This window comes from Periophthalmus magnuspinnatus, chromosome 14 (assembly GCF_009829125.3).
Source record: "Periophthalmus magnuspinnatus isolate fPerMag1 chromosome 14, fPerMag1.2.pri, whole genome shotgun sequence".
NCBI lineage: Eukaryota > Metazoa > Chordata > Actinopteri > Gobiiformes > Gobiidae > Periophthalmus > Periophthalmus magnuspinnatus.
Window position 1 is genome coordinate 58,453 of NC_047139.1, and position 24,048 is coordinate 82,500.

At 48.4% G+C, this 24,048-nt stretch overlaps 1 protein-coding gene across 2 annotated transcripts in view; it reads left to right on the plus strand.

Annotated features, from left to right (window-relative positions):
* The window catches only part of LOC117381504 (A disintegrin and metalloproteinase with thrombospondin motifs 2-like), a 33,909-nt gene that overhangs the window by 2,050 nt on the left and 7,811 nt on the right, over nucleotides 1-24,048 (plus strand). For both annotated transcript variants that reach the window (XM_055226591.1, XM_055226592.1), the window contains exons 2-16: nucleotides 7,287-7,621; nucleotides 7,926-8,097; nucleotides 9,738-9,847; nucleotides 10,456-10,539; nucleotides 11,264-11,347; nucleotides 11,625-11,778; nucleotides 12,251-12,356; nucleotides 13,765-13,908; nucleotides 14,702-14,834; nucleotides 15,089-15,202; nucleotides 18,447-18,592; nucleotides 18,680-18,772; nucleotides 22,796-22,878; nucleotides 23,004-23,137; nucleotides 23,998-24,048. The exon at nucleotides 23,998-24,048 is cut by the window's right edge and continues 73 nt beyond it. In XM_055226591.1, the coding sequence (XP_055082566.1) occupies nucleotides 7,287-7,621; nucleotides 7,926-8,097; nucleotides 9,738-9,847; nucleotides 10,456-10,539; nucleotides 11,264-11,347; nucleotides 11,625-11,778; nucleotides 12,251-12,356; nucleotides 13,765-13,908; nucleotides 14,702-14,834; nucleotides 15,089-15,202; nucleotides 18,447-18,592; nucleotides 18,680-18,772; nucleotides 22,796-22,878; nucleotides 23,004-23,137; nucleotides 23,998-24,048 (1,943 nt within the window). The remainder of the gene's footprint in view (nucleotides 1-7,286; nucleotides 7,622-7,925; nucleotides 8,098-9,737; nucleotides 9,848-10,455; nucleotides 10,540-11,263; nucleotides 11,348-11,624; nucleotides 11,779-12,250; nucleotides 12,357-13,764; nucleotides 13,909-14,701; nucleotides 14,835-15,088; nucleotides 15,203-18,446; nucleotides 18,593-18,679; nucleotides 18,773-22,795; nucleotides 22,879-23,003; nucleotides 23,138-23,997) is intronic.

Consider the following 24,048-nt stretch of genomic DNA (forward strand, 5'->3'; position numbering starts at 1 on the left):
CATCATCTGTAAACAGCAGAGATGAGATCCTGTGGTCCCCAACCCCCAAGTTTTTGCCTCGGCGACCTCATGAGCCACGGCACGTTTGGCCCGCTGGTACTCATCAGCTGCCTCAGGAGTCCCACAAGCCAACAAGGCTCAATAGGTTTGCATCGACAATAGAAGAGGAGAACATGGTCCAGGATAGCATATCCCAGCCTCCCCGGGATCTGGGAGAAGCTCTCCCGGAGGTGTGAGTTGAAGACCCCCCGATAGAGGTCTCCACTAGACATTCTCAACAGACCCTCACGATGCGCTTGGGTCTGCCAGGTCTGTCTGGCTTCCTCCTCCACCAGCGGATCCAACTCACCACCCGGTAGTGATCGGTTGACAGCTCTGCTCCTCTCTTCACCCAAGTGTCCAAAACACAATATTGAACAATTACTGACCGATCTCAAATCTGCTGTTTCTTGGCAAAGTCCTTGAAAAAGCTGTTTACCAACAGTTTATTAACTTTCTCCAAATGAACAACTCCTTTGATGTTTTCAGGTTTTAGACCCACCACAGACTGAGATGCTCTGATCAAGGACACATGACGTCCTCCTGACACTGATGCACAGTCTCAGTGTTGATCCTGTTAGATCTGAGTGTTTCCTTTGACTCTGTGGATCATGGGATCCTCCTACAGAGACTAGAGGACTGGGAGGGCATCTGTGGTACGGCACTAAACTGGTTCAAGTCCTATTTAGAAAACAGGGAGTACTTTGTTGAAATTGGAAAATGTGTCTCATATAAACTGTCCCTGACCTGTGGGTGCCCCAGGGGTCAGTCCTGGGACCCCTGTTGTTCAGTCTCTACATGCTGCTGTTAGGACAGTTAATACACAACAATAATGTGTCACACACAACTCTGCAGACGAGTCAGATCTATGTCTCACTGCAGCAGGTGAATATGGACCAGTGGATTCACTGCATCAACAGATCAGTGTGTGGAGGAAAAACAACTTTGTCCAGATAAACTCAGACAAGACTCAAGTCACAGAAACATAAAGTGTCAGTGTCACCTCCAGTCTCTCTCTCTAAAACCTTCAACTCAGGACAGAAATCTAGAGGTAAAAATGGACTCAGACTTGAACTTTAACAGCCACATCAAATCAATAACATCTGCAGCTTTTTACCACCTAAAATCAAAAAAGAACCAGGAAGTACTTCACACATGTGTCCTGTGGCTCAGGTCTCTGGCTCCTGTGGCTCAGAGACTTTAAAGCAGCTCTGATTGTGAACAAGTCATGGACCAGCACCAAAGAACATCTCCCACATGAGCCACATGAACCATCTCACATGAGGAGGACTTCAGGACCGGCCTCCTGCTGGTCCAGAGTCAGGACTGAACGTGGGGAATCAGTCTTTGAGTTTTATGAAGCTAAAACCTGGAACATTCTTCCTGAAAATGTGAGACAGACTCGACTTTGACAATGTTTAAATCCAGGCTCAAAAGAGGTCTGTTTATCTTTATACCACTGAACTTCTGAACTTTTCTCCTTCAATGTTCATTTATGGTGATTATTTATGTTTTGATTTATTATATTGTGATTTTAATGTCTTTCGTTTTTCTGTAAAGCTCTTTAAATTACTTTGTGTACGAATTGTGCTGTACAAATAAATTTGCTTTGCCTCAGGTCAGAGCCTCACGTCACTCAGGTCAGTGATGTTTTGGTTCAGACGTGAAGCTCAGACGGAGTTTCAGGTGATGGGTGATGTCATAGGTGATGTCATAGGTGATGTCATAGGTGATGTCATAGGTGATGTCATAGGTGACGGGGCAGTGACATGAATCCAGTTCAAATGCAGAGTTTTGTTCTGTCACTGATAGAAATAATCTGGTTCAAACTTTGTGAGTTTATGTTGTGGATATTTCGTGGCTCACTGTAATGCGATGAATCTGGCTCGTACCCGCAGCATGACATCATCACATTCTCCAGTCTGGAACCCGCCAGCGTGCAGCTTTATGTCACTAAAGCCTCCACTTTTTTCCTTTGGGATTTTTCTTATAAACATCTCATAAAAAAGTGTCATCATGTACAGGTTTGACATCATTACAATCTGAAAGACTTTAAATATTAAACAGACGACACAAACGTGAGACATAACACTCAGAAAGAGCCGCACTGGCCCAAACCGACGTCAGGACGAGCCGCACTGGCCCAAACCGACGTCAGGACGAGCCGTGAGTGATTTTAATACAAGTGACAAGATAAAAATTCAAAGTAATGTAACGTTCTGTATTTGTCCAGTTTGAGGTCGCCCCCTGGAGGCGTGGGACCAAACAGCGTCTCGTCTCCTGCAAATCATTTAACAAACTTCAGAATAATCTTTATTATTATCAAAGCTGGATTTCCTCTGAAACAGACTCTCCACATGTGGCTTCAGACGGAGGCGGCAGACCCCTCACAAAACATTAAAGACTTTAAACATTACGGAACATTATGAGCGCCTCAGGTCAAAGGTGAAGTCAAGGTCAACATGAAGTTAAGGCGAAGGAAGAAGAGAAGGAGAGTGGAAGACAGATGGAGGAGGGAGGGAGAGAGAGAGACAGAGGGAGGGAGAGAGAGAGACAGAGGGAGGAGGGAGGGAGAGAGAGAGACAGAGGGAGAGAGAGAGAGAAGACAGAGGGAGAGAGAAGACAGAGGGAGGAGGGAGAGAGAGAGGAGGGTGAGAGAGAGAAGACAGAGGGTGGAGGGAGGGAGAGAGAGACAGAGGGAGAAGGAGGGAGAGAGAGAGGAGGGTGAGAGAGAGAAGACAGAGGGAGGAGGGAGGGAGAGAGAGAGACAGAGGGAGGAGGGAGGGAGAGAGAGAGACAGAGGGAGAGAGAGAAGACAGAGGGAGAGAGAGGGAGAGAGAAGACAGAGGGTGGAGGGAGGGAGAGAGAGACAGAGGGAGGAGGGAGAGAGAGAGAAGACAGAGGGAGAGGGAGGGAGAGAGAGGAGGGTGAGAGAGAGAAGACAGAGGGAGGAGGGAGGGAGAGAGAGACAGAGGGTGGAGGGAGGGAGGGAGAGAGAGAGACAGAGGGAGAGAGAGAGAGAAGACAGAGGGAGAGAGAGGGAGAGAGAAGACAGATGGAGGAGGGAGGGAGAGAGAGAGACAGAGGGAGGAGGGTGAGAGAGAGAAGACAGAGGGTGGAGGGAGGGAGAGAGAGAGACAGGGAGGGGGAGAGACAGAGGGAGAGGGAGGGAGAGAGAAGACAGAGGGAGAGAGAGAAGACAGAGGGAGAGAGAGAGACAGAGGGAGGGGGAGAGAAGACAGAGGGAGGAGGGAGGGAGAGAAAAGGAGAGAGAAGACAGAGGGAGAGGGAGGAGGGAGGGAGAGAGAAGACAGAGGGAGGGAGAGAGAAGGAGAGAGAAGACAGAGGGAGGGAGAGAGAGGGAGGAGGGAGGGAAGAAGATAATGGGAGGAGGGAGGGAGAAGGAGAGAGAAAGACAGAGGGAGGAGGGAGAGCGAAAGAGAAGGAGAAAAAACAACAGGGAGAGGGAGGAGGAGGGAGAGAGAGAAGGAGAGGAAGAGAGACAGAGACGTGAAGTTAGAACCTGTCCTCTGCATCAGACATACCGGGACTGTCCTGAAAGGAAGGGATGGGGTGTGAGGGGAAAGAGGGAGGAAGAAGAGAGGGAGGGAGAGGGGTGGGGGTCAAGCTGTGAGTTCTCTTCAGAGTCAGATTCCAGACGGAATGGAAAAACAGAAAAAAGAAAAACACAGAAACGTGTCTGAGATTCCACTGAGCTCCTCTGGGACTAAACCAGAACTAAACCAGGTCTAAACCAGGGCTAAACCAGGACTAAACCTGGACTAAACCAGGGCTAAACCTGGACTAAACCAGGGCTAAACCTGGACTAAACCAGGGCTAAACCAGGGCTAAACCAGGGCTAAACCAGGGCTAAACCAGGTCTAAATCAGGGCTAAACCAGGACTAAACCTGGACTAAACCTGGACTAAACCTGGACTAAACCTGGACTAAACCAGGACTAAACCCAGACCAAAGTCTGGACTCAGATTGGGGTTCAGATCAGGACAGGATTCTGCTTCAGTCTGAGTCAGAGGAAAAACACGGCTCTGGTTTTATTTTTATTCAAATCATTTCAAAATGACTCAGGTCCTGTTCACACTGTGGCATCTAAACACCACAGAGTTAATGCACCAATACCGATACTGGTATCAAGTATCAGTATCGATCCGGGAACATTGGCTGGTAATGATGATGTAATGATGATGTAATGATGATGTAATGATGATGAGGTCATTTAAAGGCTGAGTTTGGCCTAGATTGTCCCATAAGTTTGAACTTTTATTCATACAAAGCTGTAAAAGGTAAAGAACAGTTACAGAATATTAGGATCAGTTTTGTAATAACAAAAGACGAAGTTTAAATCTGTCACTGGACAAATCGTTGTAGGACTGAAGATGTTTGGCTCTTCTTCAGTTCTGGTCAGATTCCTGCTGGACACTGCCTTATATCAGTCTGAAGGAGGAGCTAACACTGAAAATGTAAACAGCTATTGTCTTCAGTTTCAGCCTTAATGGCCCACGTTCAACCTTTAATAGCTCTCCTGGCTCACTCTATTGTTCTCTGTGTTTCCTTTGTTTGCTTTGGGTCTGAGGGTGGAGTTATAGATGGAGGACAGGTGATGTCTCAGGCTCCATTCCTGTTTAAGGATTGTGTTTTCTAACAAAAATATCTTCTTTAACCCTCGTCTCAAACCATTTCTTTTCTCTGGCTCAGATCTGACCCTCTGACCCCAGATGAACAGCAGACTGTGTCCTGAGCTGTTCTCTCTGTTTATTCTCTTATGTAGATGAACAGCAGACTGTGTCCTGAGCTGTTCTCTCTGTTTATTCTCTTATGTAGATGAACAGCAGACTGTGTCCTGAGCTGTTCTCTCTGTTTATTCTCTTATGTAGATGAACAGCAGACTGTGTCCTGAGCTGCTCTCTCTCAGTGTTGGTTTGGAGTGTTTAGTTTCTCCAGTGTGACTCTCACTCTTCACTGAATGGAGGACATGGAGGACACACATCACTTTGTTTATGTCTCAGGGTTTTGTCCTTTGGATGAACCAGTTTTTGTCTTAAAGTGTTTGTAGGTTTGAAAAAGACCAGAATCTCAACTGTCTGTCTTTTTCAGACACACCCACTGTGTAAGGTTCTAGGTTCAGATTTCCTATATATATATATATATATATATATATATATATATATCCTCCCCCCCTCTGTGGATGGTCTCTCATCCCCTCTTTTTCGTGCTCGGTGCCTGGGAGCTTGAGGGTTCTACTGTATCTCTGATGTTCCTGCACTTTTCTGGACGGAGATGTCTGATGTTTTTCCTGGGATCTGCTGTAGCCTCCTCCAGTTTGGCGGTTACTGCCCCGAGTTCTCTGATGACCACGGGCACCACTGATACCTTCACCTTCCAGGCCTTCTCCAGCTCTTCTTTGAGCCCCTGGTATTTCTCCAGTTTCTCATGTTCCTTTCTCCTGACGTTCCCTTGGTTCTGTGATGTCCAATGGCTTTGCTCTGTTGTTTCTCCACCTTCACAGTGTCCGGTTGGTTCATTCTGTCAGTCTGTATCTGAAGTCCCACAGGATCTTTACTCAATCATTCTCCACGCCCTTTGGAGTTGTTTCCCACCTTGACCTCGGGATTTCCAGTCCGTACTCTGCACAGATGTTTCACTATGGCTCCACTTGTTTATGTCGCTCCATGTTTGCTTTCCGTGCAGCATCTTACACCTGCAGTTATGTGCTGGATTGTCTCAGGGGCCTCTTTGCACAGCTTACACCTTGGGTCTTGTCTGGTGTGGTAGATCCGGGCCTCCATTGCTCTGATGCTCCTTTGCTCCAGGATGAGCCTCTGTCCTTCAGATCAGCTCTCTCAAGACATTGGGAGGATTTCTTGAGATCAGCCATGTTCAGTTATCAGAGATCAGTTCTGTTCTGGTGGTACATCCCGTGCAGGGGCTTGTTCTTCCATGATGGTTCCTCCAGCACCTCTTCCTCTGCGCTCCACTGTCTTGAGACACTGAGCACATCGTCTGTTGGGGCCTTTTCCTTGATGTACTTACGGATCTTGGATGTTTTATCCTGGACTGTGGCTCTCACACTCACTAGTCCTCGGCCTCCTTCCTTATGGCTCGTGTACAGTCTCAGGGTGCTGGATTTGGGATGGAACCTCCATGCAGGTCAGGAGCTTTGGGGTCTTAACATCTGTGGTCTGTATCTCCTCCTTTGGCTGATGATTCTGCTGGTACCTGATTACTGACAGGGCGTAGCTGTTTATTGCCTGGGTCTTGTTCCATTGAGCTGACTCCTTAGGACTTGTTTTACTCGTCTGAGGTATTTGGCCGTGGCTGCTTTCCTTGTTTCCTCTTGTTGCCATTTGCTTGTGGGACACCAAGGTCCTTGTAACTGTCCTGACTGCTATTGTTCCTTCTGGGAGACAGACCCCTTCTGTGTGGACAACCTTCCCTCTCTTTGTCACCATCTGGCTGCACTTCTCAAGCCCAAATGACATTCCAGTGTCTGTGCTGTAGATCCTGGTGGTGTAGATCCTGGTGCTGTAGATCCTGGTGGTGTAGATCCTGGTGCTGTAGATCCTGGTGGTGTAGATCCTGGTGCTGTAGATCCTGGTGCTGTAGATCCTGGTGGTGTAGATCCTGGTGGTGTAGATCCTGGTGGTGTGGATCAGTGAGTCGATGTCTCATTCTTAACGTACAGTTTGATGTCGTCCATGTAGAGGAGGTGACTGATGGTTGTCCCATTCATGAGTCGTATCTATAGCCAGTGTTGTTGATGATTTGTCTGAGGAGGTTCAGACCTCTGCTGAACAGCAGTGAGGACAGTCTCCTTGGTATATGCCACATTTGATGGTCACTTGTGAAAGTGGTCTTTGGCCTCAAGGGTGGTTTTCCACAACCTCCTGGAGCTGAAGGCTCTTAGAGTCCTGTAGATGTTGTACAGCTCCATTCAGTGATCCATGTGAGTCTTTCTTGTATCAGTCCAGACAGTGCACAGGTTGGTCTGACGGGTCCTGCAGTCTCAGGCGACTGTTCAGTCGACCAGGAGCTGGTGTTTGGCTCCTCTGGTGTCTTTGCCGATGCTCTTCTGTGCTCATGTATTGATCCATGCGTTCACTTATGATGATGCCTGACATGAGCTTATATATATATATACATACAAACAAACACATACTCTAATCAATATTGATTAAATATTTCATAAATAACTCTCATCAGTCACGCTGATGATGTAATTTCTTCCACAGAGCTCTTACATCACGTCCTGTCAGATTTCACTGTGGTTCGTCCAATCAGGACAGACTCAGAGGGCCGTGTCCTGTCTGATCCCGCCCCTCGCCAGAAGAGACACGCCCCCTGGCCTCGCCCTCCGGAACAGGAAGTGTTTTTTAACCTTACTCTGCAGGGGGCGGAGCTACAGCTGCATCTGCGAATCAACACACAGGTCATGGCTCCAGGTGCCACCCTCCTGTGGGAGGAATCAGGAGTGTCCGAGCCAATCACAAAGCAGCACTGCCTGTACTCAGGCCACGCCTCTAATGACTCACGCATCACAGCAGTGCTCAGCATCTGCAAAGGACTGGTAATGTATATATTTAAAATACTGTAATGATTTAAAATGTGAGACTTTGCCATTTGAAGTTTGCCATGAGCATGTGCATGATGAGGGGCTGAGTGCATATATATATATAAATATATAAATATAAATATATATATATATATATACACACACACACACACTCAGCCCTCTCATCCAGTCATAATACATGTATATATACATGTGCATATACATGTACTTATACATGTACATATACATGTACTTGCATATACATGTACTTATACATATGCCATGTGGTATATTTCATAATATGACCTGTCTGTTTCAGGAGGGCCTGATCCTCAGTCCTTTTGGGGATTTTTACATTGAGCCTGTTCTAAAGAACTGCTCTGGATCAGACCAGGACCATGTGGTTTACAGAGACTCGGACCTGACACCGGACCAGAACCCAGCCAATCAGAGCGCAGCACGGGAGTCCCCGCCCACAGACTTCCTCAGAGGTAAGTCTGACATGAGACCAGGACCGCCTGTGAGCCACGATCAGGACCACCTGTGAGCCACGATCAGGACCGCCTGTGAGCCACGATCAGGACCGGATCTGAGCCACGATCAGGACCGCCTGTGAGCCACGATCAGGACCGCCTGTGAGCCACGATCAGGACCGGATCTGAGCCACGATCAGGACCGCCTGTGAGCCACGATCAGGACCGCCTGTGAGCCACAATCAGGACCGCCTGTGAGCCACAATCAGGACCGGATCTGAGCCACGATCAGGACCGCCTGTGAGCCACGATCAGGACCGCCTGTGAGCCACGATCAGGACCGCCTGTGAGCCACGATCAGGACCGGATCTGAGCCACGATCAGGACCAGGTCTGAGCTGGGATCTCGGTCAGGACTGGACCTTTCTCCAGACCTGAACTTGGTCTCAGTTGGTTCTGGTCTGTTTTTTTTTTTCCGGTCTAGATCCCAAGTCCTGGTTCTGATCCTAGTCTGGGACTAAAGTCTTTTATGAGTTTGGTTTGGACTCACATCTTTTATTTAAATATGAAGGAGACCAAATAAAACACATCTGTGGAAAAGTTTTGTTTAAACTCAACACTGAACAAGATTTTTCAGCACAAAGGCCTCAGAAGGTCTGCTCCTGTCTCCTCCTCTGGCTCTGCTCCTGTCTCCTCCTCTGGCTCTGCTCCTGTCTCCTCCTCTGGCTCTGCTCCTGTCTCCTCCTCTGGCTCTGCTCCTGTCTCCTTCTCTGGCTCTCCTCCTCTGGCTCTGCTCCTGTCTCCTCCTCTGGCTCTCCTCCTCTGGCTCTCCTCCTCTGGCTCTCCTCCTCTGGCTCTGCTCCTGTCTCCTCCTCTGGCTCTCCTCCTCTGGCTCTGCTCCTGTCTCCTCCTCTGGCTCTCCTCCTCTGGCTCTCCTCCTCTGGCTCTCCTCCTCTGGCTCTGCTCCTGTCTCCTCCTCTGGCTCTGCTCCTGTCTCCTCCTCTGGCTCTCCTCCTCTGGCTCTCCTCCTCTGGCTCTCCTCCTCTGGCTCTCCTCCTCTGGCTCTGCTCCTGTCTCCTCCTCTGGCTCTGCTCCTGTCTCCTCCTCTGGCTCTCCTCCTCTGGCTCTGCTCCTGTCTCCTCCTCTGGCTCTCCTCCTCTGGCTCTGCTCCTGTCTCCTCCTCTGGCTCTCCTCCTCTGGCTCTGCTCGTCTGCTCCTCTGGCTCTGCTCCTGTCTCCTCCTCTGGCTCTCCTCCTCTGGCTCTGCTCCTGTCTCCTTCTCTGGCTCTCCTCCTCTGGCTCTGCTCCTGTCTCCTCCTCTGGCTCTCCTCCTCTGGCTCTCCTCCTCTGGCTCTGCTCCTGTCTCCTCCTCTGGCTCTGCTCCTGTCTCCTCCTCTGGCTCTCCTCCTGTCTCCTCCTCTGGCTCTGCTCCTCTGGCTCTCCTCCTCTGGCTCTCCTCCTCTGGCTCTGCTCCTGTCTCCTCCTCTGGCTCTCCTCCTCTGGCTCTCCTCCTCTGGCTCTGCTCCTGTCTCCTCCCCTGGCTCTCCTCCTCTGGCTCTGCTCCTGTCTCCTCCTCTGGCTCTCCTCCTGTAGCTCACCTCCTCGTGAGTCTCCTCTCTGCTCTGGTTCTGACCCATCTCTGTTTTGGTCCTCGTTTTAGGTCCGGTCTTGGGTCCTGAGGTCCAGAGGCTGAGGTCCTGGTCTGACCCGGTCCAAACTCTGAAGAGGAGGAGGAGGAGGTCCAGAGAGGCAGAACTCTTCCACATCGAGGTGAGACCATAGACTGTAGATCGCTGGACGTAGCAAACCCGCCACCCGTGTTTCAAACAGGAAGTGAGTCTGCGCGCGACTCGGCTCCGTCGACTCCACTGGCTTCAGTTGAGTTTCTATTGAAAAGCCGTGGCCTCTCACTGCAGCTGTCAGACTCGTCATTCTGACCTTAAAATGCCGGTTCTATCCTGTTTTTACATGAGGCGCCTCCATCCCTGAGGTCGCTCCTGCTAGCGTTAGCAACAGGTTTGATTGATAGTGTTGCTAAGCGCCCGCTCTCTGCTAAAGCGGGAAGTGGCATTACCTCGACAGCCTCACTCCTGATTGGCTCTGTGGTTGCTATGATACTTGCGATGAGACTAATAGTCGTTTTTTATGTGTATATTTGATGTATTTGATATATTTGATATATTTGATATATTTGATGTATTTGAAGTATTTGATGTATTTGATATATTTGATAAATTTGATGTATTTGATGTATTTGATGTATTTGATGTATTTGATATATTTGATGTATTTGATGTATTTGATGTATTTGATGTATTTGATGTATTTGATGTATTTGATGTATTTGATGTATTTGATGTATTTGTTGAAACGTGCAGGTTCTGTTGGCGGTGGATTACTCCGTTCTCCTGTTTCACGGCCGAGAGAACATCCAGAGATACCTCCTGACCTTCATGCACATCGTAGGTATCACACTCTGACCCCTGACCCCTAACCCTATCCTGAGGTCACACAGAGGTCAGAGAGGGGTCATACACACACAGGGGTCACACAGGGGTCACACAGGGGTCACACAGAGGTCAGAGAGGGGTCATACACACACAGAGGTCAGAGAGGGGTCATACACACAGAGAGGTCAGAGAGGGGTCATACACACACGGGGTCAGAGAGGGGTCACATAGAGGTCAGAGAGGGGTCATACACACGCAGGGGTCACACAGAGGTCAGAGAGGGGTCATACACACAGAGGTCAGAGAGGGGTCATACACACACAGGGGTCAGAGAGGGGTCATACACACACAGAGGTCAGAGAGGGGTCACACAGAGGTCAGAGAGGGGTCATACACACAGGGGTCACACAGGGGTCACACAGAGGTCAGAGAGGGGTCATACACACACAGGGGTCAGAGAGGGGTCACACAGAGGTCAGAGAGGGGTCATACACACACAGGGGTCACACAGGGGTCACACAGAGGTCAGAGAGGGGTCATACACACACAGGGGTAATTCCTTCATTTAACCACAGACTCTAAACTCTGCTCAAACACATCATCTATTTTATTTTTCATTTTCAAGTTAATCTTGTTTGGGTTTTGTACCTGATCAGATCTTTTCTTTTTTAACACATAAATAAATTGAAAATGTGGTTGAATATATTTGGTTACAGCGCCCCCTTGTGTGTTCCAGGTGAATGAGATTTATCAGGAGCCGTCTCTGGGAGCAAACATCAACATTGTACTGGTGCAGATCGTACTGCTCTCTCCCACCAAGGTACTACAAAAGTACTACTACACAAGTACTACTACTGCTAGTAGTACTACTACTATTACTACAACGCAAAATATCATTACTGCTACTATACAGTTAATTATACGTCTAATATATGTATTAGTGATATTAAATTAGGAATGAAGTAGAATTTTAAGACCTTCAGTCCTGGTTTAGTCCTGATTTAGACCTGGTTTAGTCCTGATTTAGACCTGGTTTAGTCCTGATTTAGACCTTGTTTAGTCCTGGTTTAGTCCTGGTTTTGACCTGGTCTCTTTAGTCCCAGGAGCTGATCTCTGTGGGGGATCCTCAGAAAAGTCTGCAGAAGGTCTGCACCTGGTCGTACCTCCACCAGAGAGACCAACAAGAAGATCAGAAACACGACCACACCATCTACCTCAGCAGACAGGAGTTTGGACCTTCAGGCATGCAGGGTAAGACCAGACCAGACCAGAGACCAGACCAGAGACCGGACCAGAGACCGGACCAGACCAGACCAGACCAGAGACCAGACCAGACCAGAGACCAGATCAGACCAGAGACCAGACCAGAGACCAGAGACCAGAGACCAAAGACCAAAGACCAGACTAGACCAGAGACCAGACCAGAGACCGGACCGGACCAGACCAGACCTGCAGGCTAACACTCCCTAAACCCTAGGACCTGGACTAAAGCAGATGTAAAACAAATTGTCTGAGGGCCACATTTGGTCCCTGGGCCATTGGACACGTCCGTCCATTGGACACGTCCGTCCATTGGACACGTCCGTCCATTGGACACGTCCGTCCATTGGACACGTCCGTCCTCTACGTCCTCAGACTGAAGCACAGACTTTACTCTGGTTTTCTTGTGGATTGGTGTGAGCTGAATTTGCTTTAGTTTGTTGTTGTTTTCTGTATGTTCCAGGTTATGCTCCGGTCACAGGCATGTGTCGTCTGATCCGTAGTTGTGTTCTGGTGATGGACGACGGCTTCTCCTCAGCGTTCGTCGCAGCGCACGAGACCGGACATGTGTGAGATCATAATGCTACATACAACACGCTAATAACACACAACACACTAATAACACACAACATGCTAATAACACACAACACACTAATAACACACAACACACTAATAACACACAACACTCTAATAACATACCACATATATCTGTAACACATGAAACTGGACACATATGAACCATAGACTGTTTATATTAATGGACGTAGCTAACGTGCTAGCCGCTGCGTTCCAAACACAAAGTGAACATGTGCGCACTTCCTGAGTCTTAAATGTTCGTATTAACCCGCTCTACATGATCTTGTTTTTTTTTTCACTATTTTGTCCCAAAATCAAGATATGAACATTAATAGCAGATCCATCAGACGCTGTTTGATTGACATATACGTTGCTGAGTGACCACTGGGGCAGTGGGCAGGAAGGGGCATTACCTTCAACATCCTCGCTCCAGATTAGCTCTTTCGTTTCACTCTCAGATTTCCAGATATGGTCCTAGTTGCAGATTAGCCGCTATAACTGCTGTCCTCAGTGAGCTTCATTTGGAGCTGAAGTGACGTCACATTCACTCAGTCACGTCTTTACAGTCTGTGGTACAAACTGAAGAGGGCCATGATAAGGGGAAGTTTCTACCTGTATGTCTATAGAGGAATGTGCAGCTGTTACCATGGTGATTTAAAGAGCTCATGTGCAGGAGTGATCAGTCTGAGCTCATGGTCCTGTTCAGGAGTTTGATTTTGCACAAAAAGGTGAGAGTGATTCATTGAAAAACTGTTAGCTAATGCTAATGCTAATGCTAATGTTAGCTAGCTTGTGCCTGTAATGTTATTTTAGAGGGACATGTTTAACAGCATGAATCAGCTCACCTGTTGTTCCAGCAAAGTCAGTTCTTTTTTGTCAAATTGTGTTAAAACAAAGTTCAGATTAAAGTCTAACAGAGCTTCAGTCAGAGCAGAGCCTCCAGTTAGCATCCCCCCCAGAGAATGTTGAAACCATCAGCTGCATAGTATCAGTATACTAAATACTGCTGATGACACTGTTCTGCTGCTGTGTCCTTATGTTTGTGGACACTAAATGTTTATTATAAAATATATTTTATACTTATACGACATCAGCACATTCTACAGGTCAGTCAAATGTAACAGAGCAGCTCAAATGTCGCTCAAATGCAGATTTATGTTGTAACTCAGTGAGTTTTTGGGTCCAGTCTCTGACAGAAATGATCAGGTTCAACATTTGTGAGTTTATATTTGGATTTTTCATGGTCAAATCCAATTTAATCAATAGAACTGTGTCTGACCTCTGACCCCTGACCCCGTCTGGAGTATGACATCATCACATTCTACAGTCTGAAAACCACACATTGTTTGCATTTTTATTATTATTATTATATTCTACAGAACTTTAATGTTTGTGTTTCAGTTTGGGGATGGAGCACGACGGAGACGCCAACAACTGTGACGACGACGTTCACATGGGAAGCATCATGTCTCCTCAGGTCCAAGCGTCGTTCTACAGATACCACTGGTCCACATGCTCCTGGAGAGAACTGCACCAGCACCTGGAGTAAGGGAGGGCATCTGACACACAGGGAGGGCATCTGACACACAGGGAGGGCATCTGACACATCTGACACACAGGGATGGCATCTGACACACAGGGAGGGCATCTGACACACAGGGAGGGCATCTGACACATCTGACACACAGGGATGGCATCTGACACACAGGGAGGGCATCTGACACACAGGGAGGGCATCTGACACATCTGACACACAGGGATGGCATCTGACACACAGGGAGGGCATCTGACACACAGGGAGGGCATCTGACACATCTGACACACAGGGAGGGCATCTGACACACAGGGAGGGCATCTGACACATCTGACACACAGGGAGGGCATCTGACACACAGGGAGGGCATCTGACACACAGGGAGGGCATCTCACTCTTTTCTTGCAGTTCTTACGAGTTCCTGAGGGGGCGCTGTGTCTTTTCTGTTGCAGTTCTTATGAGTTCCTGAGGGGGCGCTGTCTCTTTTCTGTTGCAGTTCTTACGAGTTCCTGAGGGGGCGCTGACTCTTTTCTGTTGCAGTTCTTACGAGTTCCTGAGGGGGCGCTGTGTCTTTTCTGTTGCAGTTCTTATGAGTTCCTGAGGGGGCGCTGACTCTTTTCTGTTGCAGTTCTTACGAGTTCCTGAGGGGGCGCTGTGTCTTTTCTGTTGCAGTTCTTACGAGTTCCTGAGGGGGCGCTGTGTCTTTTCTGTTGCAGTTCTTATGAGTTCCTGAGGGGGCGCTGTGTCTTTTCTGTTGCAGTTCTTATGAGTTCCTGAGGGGGCGCTGACTCTTTTCTGTTGCAGTTCTTACGAGTGCCTCAGAGACGACCCGTTTCTTGCTTCGTGGCCTCCTCAGCCGCAGCTTCCTGGGTTCAGTTACTCCATGGACCAACAGTGTCAGTACGACTGGGGCCCGGGCTTTACTACATGTACTACAGTGAGTACTACCAATACTACGGCTACTGCTACTACCAGTACTAAAAATACTACTACTTCTACCATTAGAATCTCTTTGTCCTGCTTTAGTCCTGGTCCAGTATGTATATTCTGTGTACTTATCGTGTACTTTGTGTATATTTCTGGTGTACTTTATGTATTTTTCACAGTACTCGCTGTCAGCTCTGTTGTGTATATTTTGTGTACGTGTATATTTATCGTGTACTTATAGTGTACTTTGTGTACTTTTCGCAGTACACAGTATCAGACCCTTGTGCTCAGCTCTGGTGCAGCCACTACAACGACCCGTTTTACTGCAAAACCAAGAAAGGACCTCCTCTGGACGGGACCAGGTGTGGACCAGGACAGGTGAGACTAACCCAGGACAGGTGAGACTAAACCAGGAGAGGTGAGACTAACCCAGGACAGGTGAGACCAACCCAGGACAGGTGAGACTAACCCAGGACAGGTGAGACTAACCTGAGACAGGTGAGACTAAACCAGGACAGGTGAGACTAACCCAGGACAGGTGAGACCAACCCAGGACAGGTGAGACTAACCCAGGACAGGTGAGACTATACCAGGACAGGTGAGACTAAACCAGGACAGGTGAGACCAACCCAGGACAGGTGAGACTAACCCAGGACAGGTGAGACTAACCCAGGACAGGTGAGACCAACCCAGGACAGGTGAGACTAACCCAGGACAGGTGAGACTAACCCAGGACAGGTGAGACTAAACCAGGACAGGTGAGACTAACCCAGGACAGGTGAGACCAACCCAGGACAGGTGAGACTAACCCAGGACAGGTGAGACTAACCCAGGACAGGTGAGACTAAACCAGGACAGGTGAGACCAACCCAGGACAGGTGAGACTAACCCAGGACAGGTGAGACTAACCCAGGACAGGTGAGACTAACCCAGGACAGGTGAGACCAACCCAGGACAGGTGAGACTAAACCAGGACAGGTGAGACCAACCCAGGACAGGTGAGACTAACCTGAGACAGGTGAGACTAACCCAGGACAGGTGAGACCAACCCAGGACAGGTGAGACTAACCTGAGACAGGTGAGACTAACCCAGGACAGGTGAGACTAACCCAGGACAGGTGAGACTAAACCAGGACAGGTGAGACCAACCCAGGACAGGTGAGACTAACCCAGGACAGGTGAGACTAACCCAGGACAGGTGAGGCTAACCCAGGACAGGTGAGACCAACCCAGGACAGGTGAGACTAAACCAGGACAGGTGAGACCAACCCAGGACAGGTGAGACTAACCTGAGACAGGTGAGACTAACCCAGGACAGGTGAGACCAACCCAGGACAGGTGAGACTAACCTGAGACAGGTGAGACTAACCCAGGACAGGTGAGACTAACCCAGGACAGGTGAGACTAAACCAGGAGAGGTGAGACTAACCCAGGACAGGTGAGACCAACCCAGGACAGGTGAGACTAACCCAGGACAGGTGAGACTAACCTGAGACAGGTGAGACTAAACCAGGACAGGTGAGACTAACCCAGGACAGGTGAGACCAACCCAGGACAGGTGAGACTAACCCAGGACAGGTGAGACTATACCAGGACAGGTGAGACTAAACCAGGACAGGTGAGACCAACCCAGGACAGGTGAGACTAACCCAGGACAGGTGAGACTAACCCAGGACAGGTGAGACCAACCCAGGACAGGTGAGACTAACCCAGGACAGGTGAGACTAACCCAGGACAGGTGAGACTAAACCAGGACAGGTGAGACTAACCCAGGACAGGTGAGACCAACCCAGGACAGGTGAGACTAACCCAGGACAGGTGAGACTAACCCAGGACAGGTGAGACTAAACCAGGACAGGTGAGACCAACCCAGGACAGGTGAGACTAACCCAGGACAGGTGAGACTAACCCAGGACAGGTGAGGCTAACCCAGGACAGGTGAGACCAACCCAGGACAGGTGAGACTAAACCAGGACAGGTGAGACCAACCCAGGACAGGTGAGACTAACCTGAGACAGGTGAGACTAACCCAGGACAGGTGAGACCAACCCAGGACAGGTGAGACTAACCTGAGACAGGTGAGACTAACCCAGGACAGGTGAGACTAACCCAGGACAGGTGAGACTAAACCAGGACAGGTGAGACCAACCCAGGACAGGTGAGACTAACCCAGGACAGGTGAGACTAACCCAGGACAGGTGAGACTAACCCAGGACAGGTGAGACCAACCCAGGACAGGTGAGACTAAACCAGGACAGGTGAGACCAACCCAGGACAGGTGAGACTAACCTGAGACAGGTGAGACTAACCCAGGACAGGTGAGACCAACCCAGGACAGGTGAGACTAACCTGAGACAGGTGAGACTAACCCAGGACAGGTGAGACTAACCCAGGACAGGTGAGACTAACCCAGGACAGGTGAGACCAACCCAGGACAGGTGAGACTAACCTGAGACAGGTGAGACTAAACCAGGACAGGTGAGACCAACCCAGGACAGGTGAGACTAACCTGAGACAGGTGAGACTAAACCAGGACAGGTGAGACCAACCCAGGACAGGTGAGACTAACCCAGGACAGGTGAGACCAACCCAGGACAGGTGAGACTAACCCAGGACAGGTGAGACTAACCTGAGACAGGTGAGACTAAACCAGGACAGGTGAGACCAACCCAGGACAGGTGAGACTAAACCAGGACAGGTGAGACTAACCCAGGACAGGTGAGACTAACCTGAGACAGGTGAGACTAAACCAGGACAGGTGAGACTAACCCAGGACAGGTGAGACCAACCCAGGACAGGTGAGACTAACCCAGGACAGGTGAGACTAACCCAGGACAGGTGAGACTAACCCAGGACAGGTGAGACTAACCCAGGACAGGTGAGGCTAACCCAGGACAGGTGAGACCAACCCAGGACAGGTGAGACTAACCTGAGACAGGTGAGACAACCCAGGACAGGTGAGACTAAACCAGGACAGGTGAGACTAACCTGAGACAGGTGAGACTAACCCAGGACAGGTGAGACCAACCCAGGACAGGTGAGACTAACCTGAGACAGGTGAGACTAACCCAGGACAGGTGAGACTAACCCAGGACAGGTGAGACTAACCCAGGACAGGTGAGACCAACCCAGGACAGGTGAGACTAAACCAGGACAGGTGAGACTAAACCAGGACAGGTGAGACTAACCCAGGACAGGTGAGACCAACCCAGGACAGGTGAGACTAACCCAGGACAGGTGAGACTAACCCAGGACAGGTGAGACTAACCTGAGACCGGTGAGACTAAACCAGGACAGGTGAGACTAACCCAGGACAGGTGAGACCAACCCAGGACAGGTGAGACTAACCCAGGACAGGTGAGACTAACCCAGGACAGGTGAGACTAACCCAGGACAGGTGAGACTAAACCAGAACTAAACCAAGACTAAACCAGGTCTAATCTAGGACAGGTGAGACTGGAGCAGCACTAAACCAGGACAGGTAAGATCAGAGAGTGGAGGAGCCAGACTGTGACAGGTGAGATTAGACGGGTGGTGGGCCAGACGAGGGGGGAGAAATCATCCTGTTTCCAGAGTGACTCTAGTTTGTTTACCTCCCTGTTTCCGTGGCAACTGTCTCCAGCACTGTTTCCGTGGCCGCTGCGTGTACCTGGCCCCTCACATGATGCGCACTCACGGCTCCTGGGGGAAGTGGAGTCCCTTTGGCTCCTGTTCCCGCTCTTGTGCCTCTGGAGTCCAGTTCAGAACCAGGATTTGCGACAGCCCCAGGTACGGCCAATCAGAGGGCTTGCTCAGGGTGAGGTCACAGCTTGTAGCCAGTCACAGCCCTCCTCTCTCTCCCTCTGTTGTTTTCAGACCGGCCAACGGGGGGCGCCCCTGCTTCGGAAACAGCTACGAGTTCAGACTCTGCAACCAGGACACACCATGTCCCCTCCTGACGGACTTCAGGTGAGATCTAAGACCTACACCAGGACTAAACCAGGACTAAACCAGGACTAAACCAGGACTAAACCAGGTCTAAACCAGGACTAAACCAGGACTAAACCAGGACTAAACCAGGTCTAAACCAGGACTAAACCAGGACTAAACCAGGTCTAAACCAGGTCTAAACCAGGACTAAACCAGGACTAAACCAGGTCTAAACCAGGTCTAAACCAGGACTAAACCAGGACTAAACCAGGTCTAAACCAGGTCTAAACCAGGACTAAACCAGGACTAAACCAGGACTAAACCAGGTCTAAACCAGGACTAAACCAGGTCTAAACCAGGACTAAACCAGGTCTAAACCAGGACTAAACCAGGACTAAACCAGGTCTAAACCAGGACTAAACCAGGACTAAACCAGGTCTAAACCAGGTCTAAACCAGGACTAAACCAGGTCTAAACCAGGACTAAACCAGGTCTAAACCAGGACTAAACCAGGACTAAACCAGGTCTAAACCAGGTCTAAACCAGGACTAAACCAGGACTAAACCAGAACTAAACCAGGTCTAAACCAGGTCTAAACCAGGTCTAAACCAGGACTAAACCAGGACTAAACCAGGTCTAAACCAGGTCTAAACCAGGACTAAACCAGGTCTAAACCAGGTCTAAACCAGGACTAAACCAGGACTAAACCAGGTCTAAACCAGGACTAAACCAGGTCTAAACCAGGTCTAAACCAGGACTAAACCAGGTCTAAACCAGGACTAAACCAGGTCTAAACCAGGACTAAACCAGGACTAAACCAGGTCTAAACCAGGTCTAAACCAGGACTAAACCAGGACTAAACCAGGACTAGACCAGGTCTAAACCAGGTCTAAACCAGGTCTAAACCAGGACTAAACCAGGACTAAACCAGGACTAAACCAGGTCTAAACCAGGACTAAACCAGGACTAAACCAGGACTAGACCAGGTCTAAACCAGGTCTAAACCAGGTCTAAACCAGGACTAAACCAGGACTAAACCAGGACTAAACCAGGTCTAAACCAGGACTAAACCAGGTCTAAACCAGGTCTAAACCAGGACTAAACCAGGACTAAACCAGGTCTAAACCAGGTCTAAACCAGGACTAAACCAGGACTAAACCAGGACTAAACCAGGTCTAAACCAGGTCTAAACCAGGACTAAACCAGGACTAAACCAGGACTAAACCAGGACTAGACCAGGTCTAAACCAGGTCTAAACCAGGTCTAAACCAGGACTAAACCAGGACTAAACCAGGACTAAACCAGGTCTAAACCAGGACTAAACCAGGTCTAAACCAGGTCTAAACCAGGACTAAACCAGGACTAAACCAGGACTAAACCAGGTCTAAACCAGGACTAAACCAGGACTAAACCAGGTCTAAACCAGGTCTAAACCAGGACTAAACCAGGACTAAACCAGGTCTAAACCAGGTCTAAACCAGGACTAAACCAGGACTAAACCAGGACTAAACCAGGTCTAAACCAGGACTAAACCAGGTCTAAACCAGGACTAAACCAGGTCTAAACCAGGACTAAACCAGGACTAAACCAGGTCTAAACCAGGACTAAACCAGGACTAAACCAGGTCTAAACCAGGACTAAACCAGGTCTAAACCAGGTCTAAACCAGGACTAAACCAGGTCTAAACCAGGACTAAACCAGGTCTAAACCAGGACTAAACCAGGACTAAACCAGGTCTAAACCAGGTCTAAACCAGGACTAAACCAGGACTAAACCAGGACTAGACCAGGTCTAAACCAGGTCTAAACCAGGTCTAAACCAGGACTAAACCAGGACTAAACCAGGACTAAACCAGGTCTAAACCAGGACTAAACCAGGACTAAACCAGGACTAGACCAGGTCTAAACCAGGTCTAAACCAGGTCTAAACCAGGACTAAACCAGGACTAAACCAGGACTAAACCAGGTCTAAACCAGGACTAAACCAGGTCTAAACCAGGTCTAAACCAGGACTAAACCAGGACTAAACCAGGTCTAAACCAGGTCTAAACCAGGACTAAACCAGGACTAAACCAGGACTAAACCAGGTCTAAACCAGGTCTAAACCAGGACTAAACCAGGACTAAACCAGGACTAAACCAGGACTAGACCAGGTCTAAACCAGGTCTAAACCAGGTCTAAACCAGGACTAAACCAGGACTAAACCAGGACTAAACCAGGTCTAAACCAGGACTAAACCAGGTCTAAACCAGGTCTAAACCAGGACTAAACCAGGACTAAACCAGGACTAAACCTGGTCTAAACCAGGTCTAAACCAGGACTAAACCAGGACTAAACCAGGTCTACACCAGAACTAAACCAGGACTAAACCAGGACTAAACCAGGTCTACACCAGGTCTAAACCAGGACTAAACCAGGACTAAACCAGGACTAAACCAGGACTAAACCAGGTTTAAACCAGGTCTAAACCAGGACTAAACCAGGTCTACACCAGGTCTAAACCAGGACTAAACCAGGTCTACACCAGGTCTAAACCAGGACTAAACCAGGACTAAACCAGGACTAAACCAGGTCTAAACCAGGTCTAAACCAGGACTAAACCAGGACTAAACCAGGTCTAAACCAGGACTAAACCAGGTCTAAACCAGGACTAAACCAGGACTAAACCAGGACTAAACCAGAACTAAACCAGGTCTAAACCAGGACTAAACCAGGACTAAACCAGGTCTAAACCAGGTCTAAACCAGGACTAAACCAGGTCTACACCAGGTCTAAACCAGGACTAAACCAGGACTAAACCAGGACTAAACCAGGTCTAAACCAGGTCTAAACCAGGACTAAACCAGGACTAAACCAGGTCTAAACCAGGTCTAAACCAGGACTAAACCAGGTCTACACCAGGACTAAACCAGGTCTAAACCAGGACTAAACCAGGACTAAACCAGGACTAAACCAGGTCTAAACCAGGACTAAACCAGGACTAAACCAGGACTAAACCAGGACTAAACCAGGTCTAAACCAGGTCTAAACCAGGACTAAACCAGGTCTACACCAGGTCTAAACCAGGACTAAACCAGGACTAAACCAGGACTAAACCAGGTCTAAACCAGGTCTAAACCAGGACTAAACCAGGTCTAAACCAGGTCTAAACCAGGTCTAAACCAGGTCTAAACCAGGTCTAAACCAGGTCTACACCAGGACTAAACCAGGTCTAAACCAGGTCTAAACCAGGACTAAACCAGGTCTAAACCAGGTCTAAACCAGGACTAAACCAGGTCTACACCAGGTCTAAACCAGGTCTAAACCAGGACTAAACCAGGACTAAACCAGGTCTAAACCAGGTCTAAACCAGGACTAAACCAGGTCTAAACCAGGTCTAAACCAGGTCTAAACCAGGTCTAAACCAGGTCTAAACCAGGTCTACACCAGGACTAAACCAGGTCTAAACCAGGACTAAACCAGGTCTAAACCAGGACTAAACCAGGTCTAAACCAGGTCTAAACCAGGTCTAAACCAGGTCTAAACCAGGTCTAAACCAGGTCTACACCAGGACTAAACCAGGTCTAAACCAGGACTAAACCAGGACTAAACCAGGACTAAACCAGGTCTAAACCAGGACTAAACCAGGTCTACACCAGGTCTAAACCAGGTCTAAACCAGGTCTAAACCAGGTCTAAACCAGGTCTACACCAGGACTAAACCAGGTCTAAACCAGGACTAAACCAGGTCTAAACCAGGACTAAACCAGGTCTAAACCAGGTCTAAACCAGGTCTAAACCAGGTCTAAACCAGGTCTAAACCAGGTCTACACCAGGACTAAACCAGGTCTAAACCAGGACTAAACCAGGACTAAACCAGGTCTAAACCAGGACTAAACCAGGTCTACACCAGGTCTAAACCAGGTCTAAACCAGGACTAAACCAGGACTAAACCAGGACTAAACCAGGACTAAACCAGGACTAAACCAGGTCTAAACCAGGTTTTGTGATGTGTGTGTTGCTGTAGTGTGTGTTTTGTTGTGTCTTAGCGCTCACGGCGGCTAAAGCTAACTGTTCTTCTTCAGGGCGGAGCAGTGTAAAGTGTGGAACCCATTTTTTGAGCACAATGGAACCAAACACCACTGGCTCCCCCTGGAGCACCCGGACCGTAAGTGCAGCTCCACTTTGTTTCTAAAGTTTAAACTGTTTGTATTTTAGTCAGTATTTTAGTCATGTGATCTCTTATGTTTTTATTGTTCTATATTTCAGTAAGAGCCTTTATTGTTGTTTCAGCTGACGAGCGATGTCGTCTCTTTTGCGTTTCTGCGGAGACGGGCGCCGTGGTGAACATGGACAGAGTGTTGCATGATGGGACATTGTGTTCTTATGAGGATCAGCACAGCGTGTGCGTGAGAGGAGACTGTGAGGTCCATACTGTGTTTGAATCATTTTATTTTTACATTAAGAGTCTCTTTAAAGTGTGACGAGTTACACCCATTAAAGCTTTAAAGTGTGACGAGTTACACCCATTAAAGCTTTAAAGTGTGACGAGTTACACCCATTAAAGCTTTAAAGTGTGACGAGTTACACCCATTAAAGCTTTAAAGTGTGACGAGTTACACCCATTAAAGCTTTAAAGTGTGACGAGTTACACTCATGTCACTAAAACACTTCAGATCAATGTGTTTAAGAGAATTCACAGTTTTTTAGGTTTAAAATTTTACTTCCTGGTTGGAGATTATGAAATCACACTGGGAATTCTTTAACTGTTCCCGAGCAACCATACGGTCCACTGGGCCAAAACTCCACTAATGTCACAGAGATTATGATTTCACAAATAATAGTATCAGAAAATAAACTTTATTTTGTTGAATCATGTTTAAAGTGTCAGAAAAATGTGTTTCTTGTGTAAATTGAGCCAAACGTTTGGACAGAATTCTCCCAGTGTGATGTCTTCAGTGTGATGTCATCAGTGTGATGTCATCAGTGTGATGTCATCAGTGTGATGTCATCAGTGTGATGTCATCAGTGTGATGTCATCAGTGTGGGACTCTCTGCTTCCTGTCATTTTAAACATTTTCTTCACAAATTGTTTCTTGATTTGTGTAAAACTATAATTTATAACAGGTTTTATCGTCCAGATTAAATGAGCGAATGCTCCAAACCTCCACACGCTCTTTAAGTTGAGCTCAGTATGTTTTTAAATGTTTTTCCTTGTTCATGTTCTCATGTCTGATTATGACCTCTCTGTGTACAAACTTGTATTTAAACATCTTTGTCGTCTCAGCACGTGGGCTGTGACGGGCAGATCGCGTCGGACCGAGCCGAGGATCGATGT